Genomic DNA, 19578 nt, shown 5'->3' with positions numbered 1-19578 from the left:
CCTTCATCATTCTAGTGGGTCCCTCTCTTCTTTACAAGATTTGGATCTAACGCTGCAGTGTTACATCACACTTGGAAACGTCTTTTACTTTGCCACAATGCAAGAAAGTCCAGCCATTCAATTTTAACCAGAATTTATCGATCATGGGGTTATTACTATTCAAAGTGCTGTATTACGCATGTTCAATGCACTGTGACGCAATAGAGCATCCTGTATATCATGAACGGGGGCCGAGCATCGGTAATAGTTTATTACGTCATCCGAGGTAACAGTTATTTTTACTCTTTGCAGGTCCTTAGAACATGTAAACATTTAGCAATGACGTCATTATTTTTTATTGTTTCAATTGCGGCCGCTATAATACTCGTCGGAAATTCAGAGCCAAGGTTGGTAAGATTAGTGTTTCACCTGTTTAATTTGCCTGAAATCCGTTCATATAAATGTTCAACAATTTATGACTACTTTTGAATATAGGATCAGACTAGCGGTTTAATTCACTGACATTATTTTATTCCTATAAAAACCACGCAAATCTTTCAGTAATTTCTATGGCCTGGTGCTGGTGGTATTTCTTGAAGGTTCACATTATGGTTTACGTCTATGTTCGCAACCAGTGGCACAGTTTATACAGATCAAATCCTGAATAAGTAATATCGTAGCAAGCAAACTATACATTTGACTACGCTTTATTCGCTAAAACAGATCTGGGCCACATTCGCATAAATATTGACAAACACTGCTTTACACCACTGCGGTTTTCCTACAATTTTCGTCACCCATTTTACCATTTTTTTCCCGAAGGTCAAAAATTCTGGAGGTTATTTCGACAAGATCAAAACGTCAAACCGCGAACAGTTCAACGTCAAACCAAACTAACATTCTGGCGAAGGCAACCGTCACTATGACTTATGGGTGGTCACAATGGCAACCGCAAGTAGAAATAACTTGCCATTATGAAAGAAATTATTTGGTTGCAAGAAGTAACACCGGTTGCACCACTGAAGGGCGCACCAGGCAAATCCGTAAATGTGAAACAAAGATTGGAGCCAGTGCGGGAAAATCAGTTGCAAATGTCCATTGTGGAAGTGGAATCGATAGTTTACGAAATGTCACATGCGATATGAATCAGGTGTGGTGCAAATAGGTTTATCTTAACAAACACATATGCGTTTTTTTTTCGGCCAGGTATTCCTACCTATAGTTTAAAACTTTAGCACGAGCCCCAGTAAAACTTCTCACAATATCAACAATTCTACTAACCTATGATAACTTATGGTTTTGTATGTTTGTTTGTATGTTGACTTTGGGCAGTTGAGCCTCGACTGAAATTGAATCTTATCGAATACGAACGGGATGAAAAGAAAAACTTACCTCGATGTGTTTTTGCAGGTCTGTGGAGGGTGGGGTCGTTGGTCGAAGTTCTCCCAAAATTGCCACAACACAACTTGCCGTTTCGGCCCAATGACTCTCGAAAACAACACCAAAGGACGCTACAGAACTCGTGTGTGTGACAGCAATCTGGTAAGTGACCAAGATCTTGACATTTCATGAATGAAAACTGATGTTTTTTATTTGATAAAATGCCACACTCCTTGGACCAGGGGTTTTTGACCACGGGTTGCTGAATCCTGGGGGTTGGTTGTATAAATACTTTAGTACTTTAGTAAGGGGAACCGAGAAGTGGTAAGTGATTTCAAAAAGGGGCCAGCAAGCAAATAGGTGAACAGCCACTGCCTTGGAGGTAAAACTACTTATGTTTCTTGTGGTACAACTTTATTAGCAAAAGTTATGGGTTTTTTCGGTGAAATTGAGTATGTAGGCGATTTCCTTTAGAACTGTCCTTACGTAACTTCGCAAACTTCTACCACTTCATTTAAATGGATACCAAAGCAAATGCTGTACACAGCAGCGCGCTATTCGCTGGAGTAAGGTTTAGGAATGTATTCTCAACTATATTCGTTGCCTTTAGGTCACTATCCACGAAAACTGCACTTACCAAGCAAAAATCGTACAAGAAAGGATCAACGTGCCCCCAGGTGACAGTGGCGAGGGAGGTTCCATCATTCCAAATGACCCTGATTCTGTATCTCCGGACCAATCTGACCCACTTGCAGCCTCGACGAAAATTATCGCCTTCTCTGTTGCCGGCGTTGTCATGGTTGCGCTGCTTGGATTCGCTGCCACCCGGTAAGACATGCATGGCAACTCTGCAGATCTGTTATTGTTCGTATTACGTAGGTATAGATGTTTTGTGGTGGTTGGTTCCTTAAAATTTGTTTTTTTTGGGGGGTTATTTAACGTGCGAAAACACGTGTCTGCATAATGTTTTCGCGACTTGGTGGCGGGTTTAACGACAAGTGTGTAAAAAATTGTACTTTAATTTCCAGTGCAACTTTATCGCGCGATATAAAATGCTACTTATCCTTGTAGTAATAGTAATTGCTTTTTTTTAACCAGTGATATTCCAGGAGCATTTCTTCACGTTATTATTTTACTATTGCAGATTGTCAAGGACAGTTAAACTCACCTCAATAGCGCACCCTCGCGACCGAAACCACAGCAGCTCAGTGGAGGCAAACGACGTGAGTAAAATAAATACTAAACACAAAGAATTCCACCTACTAGAACAGGCATTGTTACGAAATATAATGCAGATTCAGTACTCGTCCATCGGCCAATTGAGCAACCCCTCTACGCCTCGCGTGGTGATTGTCAATCAAGCGGGCGGGCAGCCAATGAGAAGGCAGCAAGGCCGTCGTATGGCCCCGCCTCTCTCCAACTTGTCGGTGATCCGCGAAGAAGAAACAGATGACGTCTTCGAAGATAACGCGGAGTCAGAACACAACAGTGACGTGTCGTATGACGACGTATCTGTAGACGCCGAAAACACTGACGTCACAATGAGGGAACGAAGCGACAGCGAGGTTGCGCTTGATTACATGGATGAGGTCATCACGCAAATCGAAGACTCCGACGAAGTGTTTGGAACAAATTATGACGTCATGCCGCAGGCGGAATATCGCAGATCTGCGGATTCGAATCTTCTATCGGATTACGGTTGGAGTCCACGTGACCACTTAGAAGAAACTCGACCGGTCGCAATCGCAAAACTCAAAGACGGATCAGGGGAAGGTTTTTTGTCCGCCTCCGCTTTGTCGCTCGCTTCAGCATCTTTACTTCTACCACAAACTCCCACTTCTAAACATAAAATGTTGTCATCGCTTTCGACCTGCTCGTTTACCGACGACTGTTCGAGCGTCACAGGTTCTTTAACGTCGACGTCATCGCTAAAAGCGGTCAGGCGTGTCCCGTCTCGGTTCGTCGCGCTCAAACACTTCGCCTCAATGCCCGATATGACGAAAGCTGCACAAAGTATCCCGGATGTAGAAGAAGTTTTAGCGGATAGTATCGAATGGCGACAAACGTAAGACAAAGGTGTCAAAGAATGCAACACCACCTTAACGACGATGACGTCATCCATGTGTAGTGGCACCGAAGGGAAAATGCAGAGGGGTCCGTCTACTGTGGAGTGGAACAGTTTAAATATTTAAAGTTGTGGCTTCAGAATTTATTCATGTTTACTTGTTTTTGTTTATTTATTAAACTTGCTACATACGACGTGCTCTCTGAATAAATTAAATTTACGTTGATGGCGATGATATAAAAGCACTTAAAATCCAATCACGGCTAAGTTTCGACTTGAATTGGGTTGTTATGTTGTAGAAAGTAAGAGTTTATTTGAACAAGCATTTCAGAAATAGATAGTACCCACTTGAAGCGAAATATTCTTTTCTACCACGAAATAAGTACTACAGTACACAATTTCCTGATGAAAATTGCTTCAACAAAAACGTCAGAATGGAAGACTATGAAACTTTCGAAAACTTTCTTCGGGGGCCACACAGTGTGTAAGTGTTTCAGTGTCTCTAGACCAGTGTTTCTCAAACTTTTTCCAATCACGTACCGCTCATGTGTTTTTTAATACCCTGCGTACCACCGTATTACTATACCATAACTGTTAGTGTTATGACATGACACCAATGAATAACAATTTAGCCAATATCACCAGTTGCTTGGTTTTCTTTATTGTGCATTTGTGACGCAACAGTATCAACGTGAAATTGTTGCACAGTTGAATGCACGATGTCAGAATTACTTCAACAGTGCAACAATTTCACGTTGATACTATTGCGTCACAAATGCACAATAAAGAAAACCGACATCATGTATTTGCAGCGGTTTTGGCTTCTGCAAAGTGCGGTAAATTGTATAGAGTAGACTAAATCGCGTACCACTTGAAAAGCTCTCGCGTACCACTAGTGGTACGCGTACCACAGTTTGAGAACCACTGCTCTAGACCTTTGTCTCCACGTGGATCATATTGTATTTAGTAAAAATGTGCGACTCTATTAAGAGAGATTTTTATGATCGGGATTACTTGTTTCCGTGACGTAATTAATAGCAATAATACTTTGTTTAAAAGATCCAGTAGGTAAATTAGCACTAAAAGACAATGATCGAAAAGTGAACGTTTAGAATCCAATACAGCAATATATTGTTACTGTTACGGAATTATTTCGGCAGCTTTGCAATTCGGCGGTCAGATGTTTTTGGGTGGCGATGTTATCCCCCAATTAACCCTTCTACCTAATTCGGTACTTTTCACAAAGCTGCCTCCCTAATTCTGATACTGCCCAGAACCCTGCAATAACGGCTCACCACAAAGCCAAAGTAACCCAGGCTGATTTAACTTATTGGACGTCGTGTTAAACTAAAACGATTAAAAACAATACAAAACGCCAGTAATCAAGTTCCCAATAACTCACAACACTGTAACAGAGATGCTAACCACGCGACGCCCAGAAGAAGACTCGCCCGTTTTAGGGAAATCGTTCGTTACATGCAATCGCCAACCAATCAGGATGCGCCTTGCCGACACGCGGCACATCCGGGGCATACAAAAATAAACGGAGCGTGAAATAATAGGAAAGGGGAGACGAATGTAATAAACTAGTGTGGTGAAAGTGAAGTGAGAGAAGCGATATACGTGCGTAAAACAATATAATAAATAAGTGGTTACAACGAAAGAAAACAGTGAAATTACAAGGTGCCAGCAAGAGAGGTGAAAACAATGAAATAGATACAATGACTAACCAAAGTGAAAGGTGACGTGAAGGAAAGAAAATTCGTATCACTCCCCCCAACCCAAGAATTGTCCTACTCCTGTTGGACATTGGTCTACACGTGTGTCTCCGACGAGAATCGAACTGGCCGGCGCCGGGTCCGTGTAGACCTTCTGCATCCGCCCGAATTATCCGGTGAACTCGATACCTCTCCATTGTCCACTCGGGTTGTATTTAGCCTAAATACATACACCAACGTAGGTTGTTGATCTTCAGCCTGCGGAGGTTCCGCCGTTTGCTCAGCGGGCATTGGGAATGTATCTGTGGTCGGTTTCAGCCGATTGAAATGGACAGTCTGTTGTTTACCAGTCCCATCTTCAATGACATAGTTCACAGGCCCGCGTACTTCGACCACTCGGTACGGACCTTTGTAGGGATACTGCAATTTCTTGCACCGACCTACGGGAACGACCGGGTTCGTTAACAGCACATAGTCTCCCATCGAGTATGGCTTTCCCCGTTGTCGCAAGTTGTAGCGGTCTTCCATACGCTTGCGCTGTGTCATAAGACTTTCCCTGACAATTTCTTCGGCCAGCTCTAGGCCGTCGCGTAACTGGTCGATCTCCACTCCGTAAGATCGTCTTGAATCTTCTCGGAGGGATCCCAATAAATCTGCCGGAAGGCGCAACGGTCGGCCGGTCAGAAGGGTGTGCGGAGCTTCTCCCGTTGCTTCATGGGCGCTTGCGTTGTAAGCCGCGACTACTCCTGGCAACGCCTCGTCCCATCGTCGTTCGTCTTTCTGTATGTAATTTCTTATCATTGTTATTATGGTCTTATTATTACGTTCGACACCGCCATTTCCGGGCGCGTGATATGACGTGGTTCGGCTTTTCTTACAGCCCATCAGCCGCAGCAGCTCGGAAAACAGGTGACTTTCAAAATTTGTCCCTCTATCGGAATGGACCGTTTCCGGGACACCGTGCACCGTAAACCAATTGCGGTAAAGCAAGCTAGCGGTCTCATTTGCGGTTTGGTGTCGCATCGGCCACGCTCTAACGTATTTCGTGAAAAGGTCGCAGGCTACCAATATAAATTGGTAACCCGAACGGGTAAGTGGTAGTGGCCCAATAACATCTACTTCAATCCTTTGCATGGGTTTATCCTCATGCGAAGGTATAAGCGGCGCTTGAAAATGTTGTGTTGGCTTTTTGTTGTATTGGCACGTTATACAGTTGCGACAAAACGTCTCGACAGATTCGCGCCATTTATGCCAATAAAACCGCTCGGAAACTTTGGCTAACGTTTTGGCAATGCCCAAATGTCCCCCTCCATGTACATCATCATGTAAGGTGGACGTCGCTTCCCCGACAAGGCTTGTCGGCAAAACGATTTTTAAATCATCCTCCCAAGAGGAGTTTCCGCGGCAGCAAAGAATGTCCGCCTTCAGTAACAAGCCACTATAGCGGGACCAGTAGTGGCGAATCGCGGCGGATTCTCGCTTGATCGCTTTAAATTTCGGGCGTATACCTCTCTTGACCCATTCTCTTACGGCAGCTAGCTCCGGGTCGTTACTCTGCCGCTCCAGCAGCTCGTTCTGTTCATATCCGATGGTTGCTTTCAAGTCCACGGCGTTAACCTGTTCAATCCCTCGGCCTTCATCCACTATCTTGTATGGACATTCTGGATCATCCTCCAGGGAGTCTAGACGGGAAAGTGCGTCCGCGTTACGGTGTTTGCTTCCCTCCCTGTGATGTATATCAAAATCATAAGCGGAGAGATGTTCGACCCAGCGCGCGCATTGCCCGTATAATTCTTTTGACTTCCACAGCCACCTCAACGAGGAATGGTCAGTCCGTAACATAAATTTTTGACCAAGGAGATAGCAACGGTAAAGCTTGGTCGCAAATATTACGGCGAGCAGCTCTTTTCGCGTGGTCGAGTAGTTGCGCTCTGACCTATTTAGGGTACGGCTGCCATAAGCCACAACACACTCCTTACCGTCAACTTCCTGGGAAAGGACGCATCCCACGGCCGTATCGGATGCGTCCGTGTCAAGTATGAATGACTTATTGAAGTTAGGGTAACAAAGGATCGGAGCGGTCGTAAGGTACCGTTTCAATTGAGCGAAGGCCTCCTGGCATTGGTCATCCCACTGGAACCGCTTTCCTTTTTCTGTCTGCCTGTGGAGGGGACCTGCGATCTTCGCATAGTCACGAATAAATTTGCGATAGTAAGATGTTAGGCCTAAAAACTGCCGGATCTCTTTCACATTACGCGGTGTTGGCCATTCGGAAACCGACTGTACTTTGTTGGGGTCGCATCGTATTCCGTCCTTCGACAACACGTGACCTAAAAAAGCCACCTCCTCTTTGAAAAGCGAACACTTAGACGGCTTTAACGTCAGCCCCGCGGTTTGAATTCTCTCTAGGACGTCAGCTAGTCGATTTAAGAGTTGCTCGAAAGTATTGGAGTAAACAATAATGTCATCCAGATACGCTAAGGCACCCCGCCACTCGATCTCGCTTAATACCATGCGCATTAAGCGTTGAAAGGTCGCTGCCGAATTGCATAGACCCATAGGCATTACTTTAAATTCAAACAGGCCGACGTGACTGGTAAACGCAGTTTTCTCTTGCGAAAAGGCATCCATAGCGACCTGCCAATAGCCAGATTTCAGGTCTAGCGTAGAAAAATACGCCGCGTTCGACATTTGGTCAAGGCTGTCGTCTATCCGGGGGATCGGGTAACTGTTCTTTTTAGTTAGCTCGTTTAGCTTGCGATAATCGACACAAAAACGAGTCTCACCGGATTTCTTCCGAACCAACACGATCGGACTGCTCCACGGCGATTTAGACGGCCGAATCAGTCCTTGTTTGTCCATTTCTGCCAAAATCTCTTCCACTTTCGCCTTGTTGTGGTGGGGCATGCGGCGGGGTGGCTGTCGCACTGGAGCGTTATTTCCTGTGTCGATCACGTGACGCACCACATCCGTGCGTCCAAGGTCAACGTCAGATGTTGAGAAGGCGTCCTGGTTGGCGCGAAGAAGGGCAAACAGCTCTCCTCTTTGTTCTTCAGTTAGGTGGTTTCCGATCTGAGCTTGCTCTATAATGGACTTAAACGGGTCACGGTTATCCGCTGTTTCGTGTGGTGACACCGAACAAATTTCTGCGCAGCCGCCAAAACAATCCGGGTGTTTACATTTCGCCGACGATCCATCGACTACCACACATGCGCCAGACATTGGACATTCGACATTGCCAAAGGCATAAACAGGCGATGCCTGGGCGATCCTTGAGCCGCTTGGTATTTCTACCGCTTCGTCCCCCAAATTCGCGACATAGACCCTAACAGTGTTACTCTGCGCCATTGTTATACTCGTAGCCGTCAACAACCCATATTTTTCCACAAACCCGTCTATCTTCTCAGTTAGAAAAGGGGTTTCCCTGGTGTGCGGCTTTTGGCAAAAGTTTGCTGTTACACATACCTCGGTAAACGCGGGGACGGTGACATCGTCGACGACGTACACCTCGGAAGGTTGTGGCAACGGCACCGGAGAATGCGAGAGTGGCACGCTTGCATCCCCCGCTGTTAGCACGTTGGCTTCGTAGCAGATCTGGCATTTGTTTGACTGGAGGAAATCTAATCCTAGAATAAGGTCGTGCGTAAGATTGTCTACAATGTAAAAACTCGCGTGAGTCATCAATCCTCCCACTCGGAGGGGAAGCTCGACGCAGCCTTTTACCGCCAATTGCTGTCCGCCGGCCCCGACTAAGTTCTTCTTTGAGCACCTGTTTACCTGGTCGTGCTGCTCGGCGCTTAAGGAATGCCACTTTCGGGTATTAATCAAGCAGACACTGGAGCCGGTGTCCAACAATGCACACATTCTCGTCCGGCCGACCAGTAAGTTGACAAACCGCAACGGCGCTGCGGGTGTAGTGGGTTTTTGCACCGACTTTGGCGCCAAACATTTGGGTGCATCTCGAGCTATACGTTTTTGGTCGAAGCGACATTTTATCTCCGATGCGCGACGAATCGATCTGGAAAACGAAGGTGTACGTGGTATATTTTGACGTCTCGTGTTGACGTCCGTTGTGCGCATACCCGTGTGCGGGCAGTCGCGCCGCATATGGCCAAGTCCACCGCAACCATAGCAAGTCCGTTCTCGCACGTTGTTGAATTGTGGTCGTTCGCGCTTTATGGCATCCACTTGAGCTTGTAACTTCGATAAGGTGTCCTCGAATTGTGCGTTCTTTTCCTTGGAACGTTTCTCCATGTCTTCTAACGTTTTTAGTACTAATCCCATCTCTGATGCTTTTGTGTTTACCGCAGCGACTTGAACAAAGCTCGGTGTTTGTGTATTGACAACGACTTGAGCTGCGGCTCTGAATGATCGCTCATATTTGATGGTATTCGGGATAGTGTCCGCGAGGTGCCGGTCTTGCAAGCCTTGCAGTAAGGTAATGTACAGAACCTCATTTTTAAGAGCCGCGTCAGCGGAGTTGCTGTAGGCACCATCGCCCAGTGTCTGTAGGGCGTAAACAAATTCACGTGCTGATTCGCCAGGTAATTGCACGCGCCTTATCAGCTCGGCGCGTTGACGCTCTGCGTGTTGACCAGTAGCCCTTTGGCGCAATGCGCGTTCTTTGAGGTCCTTGTAGGAAACCTCGAACAAGTTTGCGTCTTTTTCTTGTATTGTCCATTTCAAGTCGTTGTCAATGCTTGCCAGGAACAGGTGTCGTTTCATTTCTTCTGAGGCCTCGACGCTCGTACAATATGACTCAAATACATTAAAATACTGTCCTAGGTCAGCTCCCGGCCGTAAAGGCGGAGGTTGCATTAAAACATTAAAAGCCATTGTTAAGAAAAACCAACCTTTAAAATATCATAAAACCAAAATACACGTAAGGAGTCTTCCCAGTAAAACCAGCCGGGTGTGGTGACAGGGTCCTGGCGTGCTCGCCAAGTTGTTACGGAATTATTTCGGCAGCTTTGCAATTCGGCGGTCAGATGTTTTTGGGTGGCGATGTTATCCCCCAATTAACCCTTCTACCTAATTCGGTACTTTTCACAAAGCTGCCTCCCTAATTCTGATACTGCCCAGAACCCTGCAATAACGGCTCACCACAAAGCCAAAGTAACCCAGGCTGATTTAACTTATTGGACGTCGTGTTAAACTAAAACGATTAAAAAAAAATACAAAACGCCAGTAATCAAGTTCCCAATAACTCACAACACTGTAACAGAGATGCTAACCACGCGACGCCCAGAAGAAGACTCGCCCGTTTTAGGGAAATCGTTCGTTACATGCAATCGCCAACCAATCAGGATGCGCCTTGCCGACACGCGGCACATCCGGGGCATACAAAAATAAACGGAGCGTGAAATAATAGAAAAGGGGAGACGAATGTAATAAACTAGTGTGGTGAAAGTGAAGTGAGAGAAGCGATATACGTGCGTAAAACAATATAATAAATAAGTGGTTACAACGAAAGAAAACAGTGAAATTACAAGGTGCCAGCAAGAGAGGTGAAAACAATGAAATAGATACAATGACTAACCAAAGTGAAAGGTGACGTGAAGGAAAGAAAATTCGTAACATTACTATAGTGCAATATGCACAGTTTAGCTGAAAAAAAATTTTTTTTGACAGTCCTCGAATGCTTCCCAGTCGTTTCATGCCAACATCCCACGTGTTACATTTCCGTCACTCGATTTCACAGAAAACTAACATCTCTGCTGATATTTCCTGCTGCTTTTCCAGCGGAAACAGTTTTATTTGTGTTTGCATGCAAACCATTGTAATCTGATGATTGCCGGTTGTACTTTTACACGAAGTCAATATGGAGTAAGCCATTCTATTTTTGTGCCACGTATGCCGTAGGCTTGTCAACTCTGCATATCGTACTATATATACAATATTTGCCACGCGATCGAGTCACCAGTATTTGATTTTAGGAGAGGAAAAGGTTGGAAATCTTTAACACGATGTATCTCTGGACCCTGATATTACTGTTAATTATGCAAGCACTGAAAGGGGAAGCAGGTAACTTAACTCGCGGCTGTGGAAATATACGTCCTTTGACAAATGTTTTGTGCTTGTAATTGTGAACTATTTAAAGTTCTAATGAATATATGTGCAAACTCGCATTTTTTATCCACTTTTCTTTTGTTATCACGTCAGTTTATCGTTTGAGGTACTGAAAAGTATTAGTTAAGTAGATAAGGTTAATTCACCGAAAATGCTAACTAGTCAATTGATAATCATTTATCGCAATGACGTGCTAGTGTGTACAATAAGCGCGTATAACTCCTGTTTTCGTTGAAGGTTACTGCGGAAAAAAGGAACTTGTGGCTTCTGCGGATTTTCGTGGTGTGCTTACTTCACCAGACTACCCCGGAAACTATCCTATGAATTGCAACTGTACATGGCGAATTTTAGCTCCACCCGACATGAAGGTTATTTTTAGATTGGTGGATTGTGATATCGAAGACGGAATCGACAAGCTAGAGGCAAGTTTATGTGAATTTGTATGTGTCGTTTCGCCATTAGCATATTCTGGTGAATGTTAGTGCACTAATTTGCACAATTTCCACTGGTTCCACGAAAAAAAGCAACATGTTTTGAAGATTAAATCACTAAACGGTGCACAGTCCCCTATTCTTTGTTATTTTTCTATAGTGATTATATAAACAACTGTACATCATGAATTGTTTCAGTTTGAGGACCCTTGGAAGGGTGAGGATCTGAAGGTTGATAAAGGCATAACATACGTCACTTTCGGAAACAAACTACTTGTTCATTTCACCGGGAATGGATCAAAATATCATGCGGGATTTGATTTATTCTACTCAGCAAATGGTACTTTATGTATAGTAATAAATACACAACGCATACAACAGAAAATTTGTTAAATCACGTCAGTTCCATGCACGGTTTCGGTTGTGGAGGTATGTTGTTTATACACCATAAATCGACCTAAATCGAAATATATATGTAGAAACCAGTCAGTTAATAATTCTAAAGAACTCCTAGATAGCAATCGGAATGCCATGTTTTTCTGTAGTATAGTCGTTGATACTGTTAATATACAGATTACTGCGGAATAAAGCGACATTATTTGGACTTGGGAGAAAAGGGTTTCTTGCATTCACCAACTTACAAGTTGGACCACTCGTTGAACGTCACGTGCACATACATCATTTCTGCACCGCGAGGAAAGACATTGGACATTTTAATTGTAAAGCTGTTAACGGCTCCAGGAAATGGCTACTTAAAGGCAAGGGCTTTATAGCGCAATAACACACATGAACTGCTGATGTTTGCATCGTAACATTTTATATGTGTCAAAATCCGAGAAAACGTTTAAAACTTCCAAGGTCTAAAAGAACTTGGACAATATACAGATTGAGGACACCTCCACGGGAGATTATATCACTGAATACTCGGGAAATTGGACCAAAATATCGACATCATATAATCGACTGAGCATCACGTATCACAATGACGATGCAATCCAGAATGGAATGATGGAATTGGAAATCACAATAGGTACTACATCCGAAATATTGCTTTAAAATTCAAACATACCTTTTTTAAATTATAAACTATTCTTTTTTTAGCTAAAGATGTTGCCGAAGAAGGGAAGATAGTTAGAAAAAACAATAGCATTGGTGTGGTCGTTTTACATGTTTGTGTGTTAGTTTTTGTAAATCTTGTTTTCTTTAAAGGTGTTTGTGGTAATGAGAGTCTTTCGGCTTACCCGTATAAAGAATATGTTCTTTCTTCGCCAAACTTCCCTAAACATTACTCCCCGAACTGTAATTGTTCCTGGACGATTATGGCGTCATCTGACATGGTGGTCCTTTACAGGCTGGAGTATTTTCATGTACAAGACATAAATGACAAATTGGAGGCAAGTTTTTTTTGAGTGATTCTTTTCTAAGTACGTGTAACATAGGAAGCTCATAATCAAATGAAACATAGTTTTTTGAAATATAAAAAGAACACAACTGCACTCCCACATTTTCGTACAGTAAATTTTGGACAGCGTTTGTGAAAAACCCTGTCCCGCGTATTTTGTTTCAGTTTGTAGATTCGTCGAAAAATCAGATTATGAAGGTTGATGAAAAAAATACATACACCACCACTGGAAACAAATTGATTGTTCGTTTCATTAGTGATGAATCAGAACAGGATGTCGGATTCAAATTGATATACTCTGCAAAAAGTAATTAAAGAATCACTTTCAGTTAATGTATAGTTTGGCTGTTGATAACCACATTGATTAAACAATTTAAAATAAAAAAATTTTTTTATACAAAAATACTTCAAAATAAACCATTAAAAAAAACCAGTGCGACTTTGTTAAACTCCTAGAAACAGGTAATTTGTAAAAAACTAAACAAAATAAAAAAATACCTCTGATTTTTCAAAATCTTTTATCGCATGTTGTGACATTGTTCAACCAACAGCAAATGCTCCTACCTTGTACCTTGGATTGTTTTCACATGGTTCAAATTTTACGAAACAGAACTGTCAAATATTTTAGCTCAGTTGCAAACGAAATAGCAAAAATTAAAGTTTTTTCGATTGGAGTGCAATGCCCAGGCTTGAAATCAATTTTGTTGGTACGCAGAAAATTGCAAAGATGTACAAGTTTATTACGATTTTGGAACTGAAGATTATTTGTTGACTGTACCAAGTCATTATAGGGGTTTTCATCCGAATCTAACGTGTTCATATACATGTTCCTCTCCGGAAGGGACGGTGTTTGACATTTGGATACAGATTTCAAAAGGCTACTTAAGGGCAAGTTGAAATCCTCTACTCTAGAAACACCATATGGTTTGAGAGCTGCCGACAGGGTGTACACGCACTGTTTCGTCCGTAAAGTGTCATGAGTGCAGCTGCTGACAGTGGCACTCTGCTAGATTTTATACTAGTGTGCACACTGATTTCCACTTTGTGGTACCTTTCGGTCAACGTCGATCCGTTGGGTACCCTATACTGAGTACTAAACAACAGCGACGAACCACCGTGGAGCGCACTATGCCAAAAAGGTATCACAAAGTGGAGCCTGCTAGTGTAAAAGCTAGCACTGTGCCACAGCCAACAGTTGCACTGATGAGACCTCAGCACTGGTGGAAACGGTGCGTGGACACCCTGTCTGCAGCGCTCATTTTTTGGGCTTTTGTTTGCACCATAGGGTTTATTCGCTTATTTTTGTGCTCCTAAACCTTAAAGCTAATAATGATCTAAAACACATGTTCTATAATTCGCAGATTCAAGACACTACAACTGGAGACGATATATTTTCATACACAGGAGATATCAGAAATGTCAATAAAAGGTCACGTTCAAATCACATTTATGTCAGTTATCACAACGACAATGCAATTAAGATTGGGGGATTAGCACTGGACATTACAATAAGTATGAAATACAAAATACATTGCAATCGAAAAAGGAATGTAAAATCTTCGAAAGTTTGTATGCGCTATCCTTGCAATTTGAACAAAGATTTTTATTGTTTTTCAGAGAAAAACGACACGCAAAAAGAAACAAACGCGAGTTTGAATAACAATAGTACAGATTTGTCTTTCCTAGAATATTTTAAAATTATTAATCTTATTTACTTTGAAGGTGTTTGTGATGATGAGAGTCTTATGGCTGACCCGAATAAAGCATACGTTCTGGCATCGCCAAACTTCGCTGAAAATAACCACTTAATCTTTAATTGTACTTGGACGATTATGACGTCATCTGACATGGTGGTCCTTTACAAGTTGGAGTATTTTCATGCACAAGACGAAAATGTCAAGTTGGAGGCAAGCTTTCGAGTGATTTTTACAATTATGTGTGTGTAACCATGCAAAAAGGTTAGGCCTACATGTTTTTTTTTTCAACTGCAAAAAAGATCACCCTCTTGCACAGAAAATTCACATCCAAAATTACGTTTGGTTTATTTTTTGGATAGCTTTTGTAAAAACCTGGTGAATCGTTTCAGTTTGTGGACCCTTCGAAAAATGAGATTATGAAGGTTGATGAAAAAATAACATACACCACCACTGGAAACAAATTGGTTGTTCGTTTCATTAGTGAGGAATCAGAACAGGATGACGTGTTTAGATTGATATACTCTGCAAAAGGTAATTTATGCGCATCAAAAAATCACTTTCATACTCCCAAATGTTACGAAAAACAGTTGACAAATATTTTGGCATAGTTCAAAAGAAATATCCCGAAAATTAGGATTATTTCGATTGAAATGCAATGCTTAGACTTGATTTGAATGATTACGTTGATACGCAGAAAATTGCGAAAATGTTCAACTTTTTTACGATCTGGAAACCGACGAAAGCTTGCTGACTGTACCGAGTTCTTACGGGATGTTTTCACCGAATCTAACGTGTTCATATACATGCTTCTCTCCAGAAGGGACAGAGTTCTACTTTTGGATAACTGACTCAAAAGGCTACTTGAAGGCAAGCTTTTAAAATCTAGCAACTCCTTACGGTTTATATGCTTTAATTCAAACACCCACACCTTAAAGCTTAAGATTTAAAACACATGTGCTATAATTCGCAGATTCAGGACGCTACAACAGGACAAAATGAATTTTCATACAAAGGATTTATACAAAATGTCGGAATACCGTCAAACTCAAATCACATTCGTATCAGTTATTACAACGACAATGCACTTAAGATTGGGGGACTCGCACTGAAAATCACAATAAGTATGAAACACGAAACACACTACAATTGATACATCTCTTATTTGTTAAAATTAAGCTAAAAATAAGTTTATGATGATTTTCAGTTTCCGCGGAAAATGAACAACCCAAAATTTCGAAAAACAACAGCACAGGTGCGTGATTCCTAGTTCCTGTTTTTGTGTTGATTATTGCATGCATTCTTTACTTCGGAGAAGTTTGCGGCGAAAAAGAACGTTTTGCTTACGTCGATGATTCCTTTCTTTACTCACCAAACTTTCCCGATCCATATCCTCTTAACTGTGAATGTATTTGGAACATAACTGCACCCATTGGCATGAAAGTTTGTATTGAGACGCTGTTTTGTAAGATTGAAGATGCATACGAAAAACTGAAGGCAAGTTTATTGGGATGTGCTTACAGCGTTTAGCAAATTATACAGATTGTGTTCTTCTTACTGTGTTCTTACAATATTATCACTGCAAAAAAAAAGTCAAGGACAGTTACCGTTTCTCTAACGAGTGAACCATAATATTTATACCTTGTTTCAGATTATAGACTCTGCAAACAATGAATCAATTGATGTTGCTAATGGCACTTCATATACTAGCATTGGAAACACGTTGATGGTTATTTTCATTAGTGATAATTCCGTAGCGTTTGAAGGATTTAAATTGATTTACCGCGCAAAAGGTATAATGTGATGAAGATAAGTTATATTCACACGTTGGAAATACGTCAAATATGAAGAAAGTGTTTAAATACAGTAAACTTCTCACAGTCGCCAAATTGATAAAATAGTTCACATTTACGAATCCCCCGGTACAAGGATCGAACCCTTGTCATATTCTCGTTCGTTTCGTTAACTGCAGCTGTTGTTTAGTAGATCCAACTTGCGGTAAAACACAAATTTTTGTCGACCTTGGAAAACAAAGTTTCTTGAACTCACCGAATTACCCAGAAGATGTTCTTCCCAATATTACATGTGTGTACAACGTGACGGCCCCCCAAACGACCCAAATCCGGATGTGGATTGTGGATATTACAAATACTCATGTGCAAAAGTATTTGAAGGTAAGTGTTGGTATGCTCCGATCATTCTACTTAGTTATTGATGTTGTTTAAATATGCAGATCCAGGACACTTTGACAGGGGATGTCATCAGTCCTCATGCAGAATTGGCTGAAATCCCCTTTTTATTTACCAAGTCTAACAAGCTTACTCTTACGTTTAGTAGCGACAGTGCAGTGCAATTCGAAGGTTTCAAGTTAGCATTTACAGCTGGTAAGTTCGGCAAAAATTCTGGGCAAGCAATGGAGCTTTTGATTAAAATCCTTTGTCTTTGTGCTAAGAAGTCAGAGAATGATTTAATTTGTATTTTCTTGACTATTTGTATCACTTTAGTTTTGAGTGATGAAACTTCGAACGGTGTAACGCCCAGAAGAAAAATGAAAAACGGTTATGATGGTTAGGACCATGTAGCGGGTTATTGTGAAAATACATGCAAACACTGTTCTTTGTAGGATTTTGCGGTAAAAAGGATTTAAAAATTTTTCCGTATGATGATCAAAGTCTCACTTCGCTAAACTTTCCCGGCAAACTTCCTCCAAACACTAACTGTGTGTGGAAAATTTCGGCACCTGTCGGCATGAGGGTAGTAATAATGTTGCTTACATGTGACATCAACAAATTACACGACAAATTGGAGGTGAGACATTTGTTGTAATTCCCCATCATTTTCTGGTTACATAAAATCCATTTATCTTGTGTCGTAAGCAGCATTGCTTACATTTTGAAAACTCACTGTATTCATCGTGCTTCAATTCAACATCATTAAACGTGTGTTGTTTCAGTTCAGGGACCCAGCCACCGGGTTGTCTGATGACATCGGGCCTTTCTACGTGAGTGGGACAAACCAATTAAGTCTTCGGTTTGCCAGTGATGCAACAGACGAACGAAAAGGTTTTCGATTGGTCTACGCTGCTGCTGGTAACATACTCTCGCAATCACGCAGGAAGATACTTTTACACCGGATCACAAAGTTTTTTCCAAACTTGATCCACATATAAGCCTATGTAACATAGAAATCTGTGCGAATATTAACGCTACGATTTCGAGTAGTATTTCAACTTAAATGTATAACCAAAAATAACAGGCGGTGTTCCTATTTACACACAATCATTAAAATTCGCACTGATTTCTGTTTTACACAGATTTATAAGAATCAAGTTTTGGAAAAACCTTGTGACCCGGTATAGTAGTATTTTCCGATCACGCAAGACGCGACGTTGTTGATAAGATCGTTCAAAGTTTTGTGCATATACGAAGTAATAGTTAGTTAGTAAATATCTGTGCAATTTATGAAAGGCCTCAAAGATAATAGATGTACCCCAGATAAATATACTGTATAACTTTGACGACGGAGATATTAAAATAACATTAAATAATCATAGTAAACTTTGAACAGCATCAGAAACCGTATTTAACATACTTTTAAATCACAATAATTCAGAAAATTGCGGCAAAGAAAGAAACATAGCTAAGTCTGGATTTCTGGGGTCACTAACTTTGCCAAGTCGTCGTGGTAAAGACCCGTTTGTATCGTGCGTGTGGACAATTGAGGCCTCAACTGGCCAGAGGATTTTGATCGAATGCGCAAAATCTACAATAGAAGAATATGGTGATTCATTTCAGGTAAGTTGCTGAAATGTTAGATTCTTTGCTCAAGCGAATATTGTTTGGATTTTTCGTTGCATTTTTATTTTTGCCAAGTAGTTTTCGAACAACGTGAAAACGCGGTTTTCTAGTATCAGAAGAACACACTTCGGTACTTAAATAACTGTGTAGGTTAAGGCCTGAAACTTTTTTTCCATATTTTCTACAAATATTTGCAGTACTTTTACAAAAATGGACGAATACTGAAGAAAATACACCAGGTCTCCATCCCATACGTTAGTGAAACCAACGAGCTGATCATACGTTTCCAACTCATCGCCCCAGAAAAATTTCGAAGGAATGAATTTAAAATGACATACACTGCCGTTGGTAGGGTTTGCTAATTCTTCGTTATCGGTTTTTGTATTACTCCCTAAATAATCCAAACAATTTGCAAACTAAATAAAATGCGGTCCTTTTTTTGTTTGCACTTACTTTCCTAATGACTCGTTGCACTAGATCAACCAATGTACTCATCACAAGTAGAAAGTGGTGTCCTCATTTTGTTGTTTAAATCGCAACGATTTGAATAGGAAATTTAATTTTGCAATGCATTTTATCTTTGAGACGCTATCTTTGGTTATTTGCAGTGGGAACTGACGATGCAACTGCAAGACGTGTTCCAAGTAAAAACCCTGAAAACTTCGGTAATAACCTAAAACATTTGCAAAATACTTTTACACATGTTTTCAAAGGGTCACGTCTATATTTACAAAAATGCATACTGCTTGGTCTTGTTTTCAATATAGCCTGATAATAAGCTGACACTTCTATCATTTTGGTTTGCTGGGCAATAAAACAACCATAAAACTAGTAATGGTGCAAAGGGCACTGCGATTGTGGCCAAAACATTTGTCAAAGTTTCGTACCATCACTATAATTATTGGTGTTTTTTTATATGAATAAACTTCTCATCTTAATTGAACAAACGTAATTTAAATTCAAGCTTTTCCTAACTATCCATTTTGTACTTGTAGAAAAGAGGTCGGACCGTCTTTAAAAACACCAGAAATAGCGGAAATATA

At 41.4% G+C, this 19578-nt stretch overlaps 3 protein-coding genes across 3 annotated transcripts; 2 read left to right on the top strand and 1 right to left on the bottom strand.

Moving 5' to 3' along the window:
- The first annotated feature begins 179 nt into the window (after nt 1-179).
- On the top strand, nt 180-3673 carry LOC145915600 (uncharacterized). The gene is made up of 6 exons (XM_083002740.1): nt 180-386; nt 802-1129; nt 1390-1521; nt 1970-2187; nt 2504-2582; nt 2655-3673. Exons 1-6 carry the CDS (start codon nt 220-222, stop codon nt 3426-3428), a joined length of 1698 nt encoding a protein of 565 aa, XP_082858866.1. The 5' UTR covers nt 180-219; the 3' UTR covers nt 3429-3673.
- Nucleotides 3674-5842: 2169 nt separating this feature from the next.
- On the bottom strand, nt 5843-10224 carry LOC145915567 (uncharacterized). The gene is made up of 3 exons (XM_083002738.1): nt 7929-10224; nt 6673-6868; nt 5843-5922 (listed from the first exon to the last, which is right to left on the bottom strand). Exons 1-2 carry the CDS (start codon nt 9976-9978, stop codon nt 6825-6827), a joined length of 2094 nt encoding a protein of 697 aa, XP_082858864.1. The 5' UTR covers nt 9979-10224; the 3' UTR covers nt 5843-5922; nt 6673-6824.
- Nucleotides 10225-11108: 884 nt separating this feature from the next.
- On the top strand, nt 11109-19553 carry LOC145889968 (cubilin-like). Its single transcript, XM_082981019.1, has 24 exons — nt 11109-11166; nt 11449-11633; nt 11841-11982; nt 12216-12400; nt 12528-12672; nt 12744-12794; nt 12852-13036; nt 14406-14556; nt 14767-14951; nt 15131-15272; nt 15436-15608; nt 15712-15862; nt 15946-15993; nt 16057-16235; nt 16390-16531; nt 16725-16912; nt 16972-17122; nt 17243-17305; nt 17362-17546; nt 17692-17827; nt 18351-18532; nt 18733-18883; nt 19144-19200; nt 19531-19553. The coding sequence occupies exons 1-24, from the start codon at nt 11109-11111 to the stop codon at nt 19551-19553; spliced, it is 3258 nt and encodes a 1085-aa protein (XP_082837145.1).
- The last annotated feature ends 25 nt before the right edge of the window (nt 19554-19578 follow it).

Source organism: Ascidia mentula, chromosome 1 (assembly GCF_947561715.1).
Source record: "Ascidia mentula chromosome 1, kaAscMent1.1, whole genome shotgun sequence".
In the NCBI taxonomy this organism is placed as follows: Eukaryota; Metazoa; Chordata; class Ascidiacea; order Phlebobranchia; family Ascidiidae; genus Ascidia; species Ascidia mentula.
This window is presented reverse-complemented; position numbering and strand designations above follow the sequence as displayed.

What these genes read in the sequence shown, in the direction of transcription:
- LOC145915600 (XM_083002740.1), top strand. Translation starts at nt 220, where the DNA reads ATGAACGGGGGCCGAGCATCGGTAATAGTTTATTACGTCATCCGAGGT. An exon ending in TCACATGCGATATGAATCAG is followed by an intron (nt 1,130 to 1,389) that starts GTGTGGTGCAAA and finishes GTGTTTTTGCAG; the next exon opens with GTCTGTGGAGGGTGGGGTCG. An exon ending in GCTCAGTGGAGGCAAACGAC is followed by an intron (nt 2,583 to 2,654) that starts GTGAGTAAAATA and finishes AATATAATGCAG; the next exon opens with ATTCAGTACTCGTCCATCGG.
- LOC145915567 (XM_083002738.1), bottom strand. Translation starts at nt 9,978, where the DNA reads ATGGCTTTTAATGTTTTAATGCAACCTCCGCCTTTACGGCCGGGAGCT. An exon ending in GTTGGTTCGGAAGAAATCCG is followed by an intron (nt 6,869 to 7,928) that starts GTGAGACTCGTT and finishes TATACATCACAG; the next exon opens with GGAGGGAAGCAAACACCGTA.
- LOC145889968 (XM_082981019.1), top strand. Translation starts at nt 11,109, where the DNA reads ATGTATCTCTGGACCCTGATATTACTGTTAATTATGCAAGCACTGAAA. An exon ending in CGCACTGAAAATCACAATAA is followed by an intron (nt 15,863 to 15,945) that starts GTATGAAACACG and finishes GATGATTTTCAG; the next exon opens with TTTCCGCGGAAAATGAACAA. An exon ending in TTCGAAAAACAACAGCACAG is followed by an intron (nt 15,994 to 16,056) that starts GTGCGTGATTCC and finishes ACTTCGGAGAAG; the next exon opens with TTTGCGGCGAAAAAGAACGT.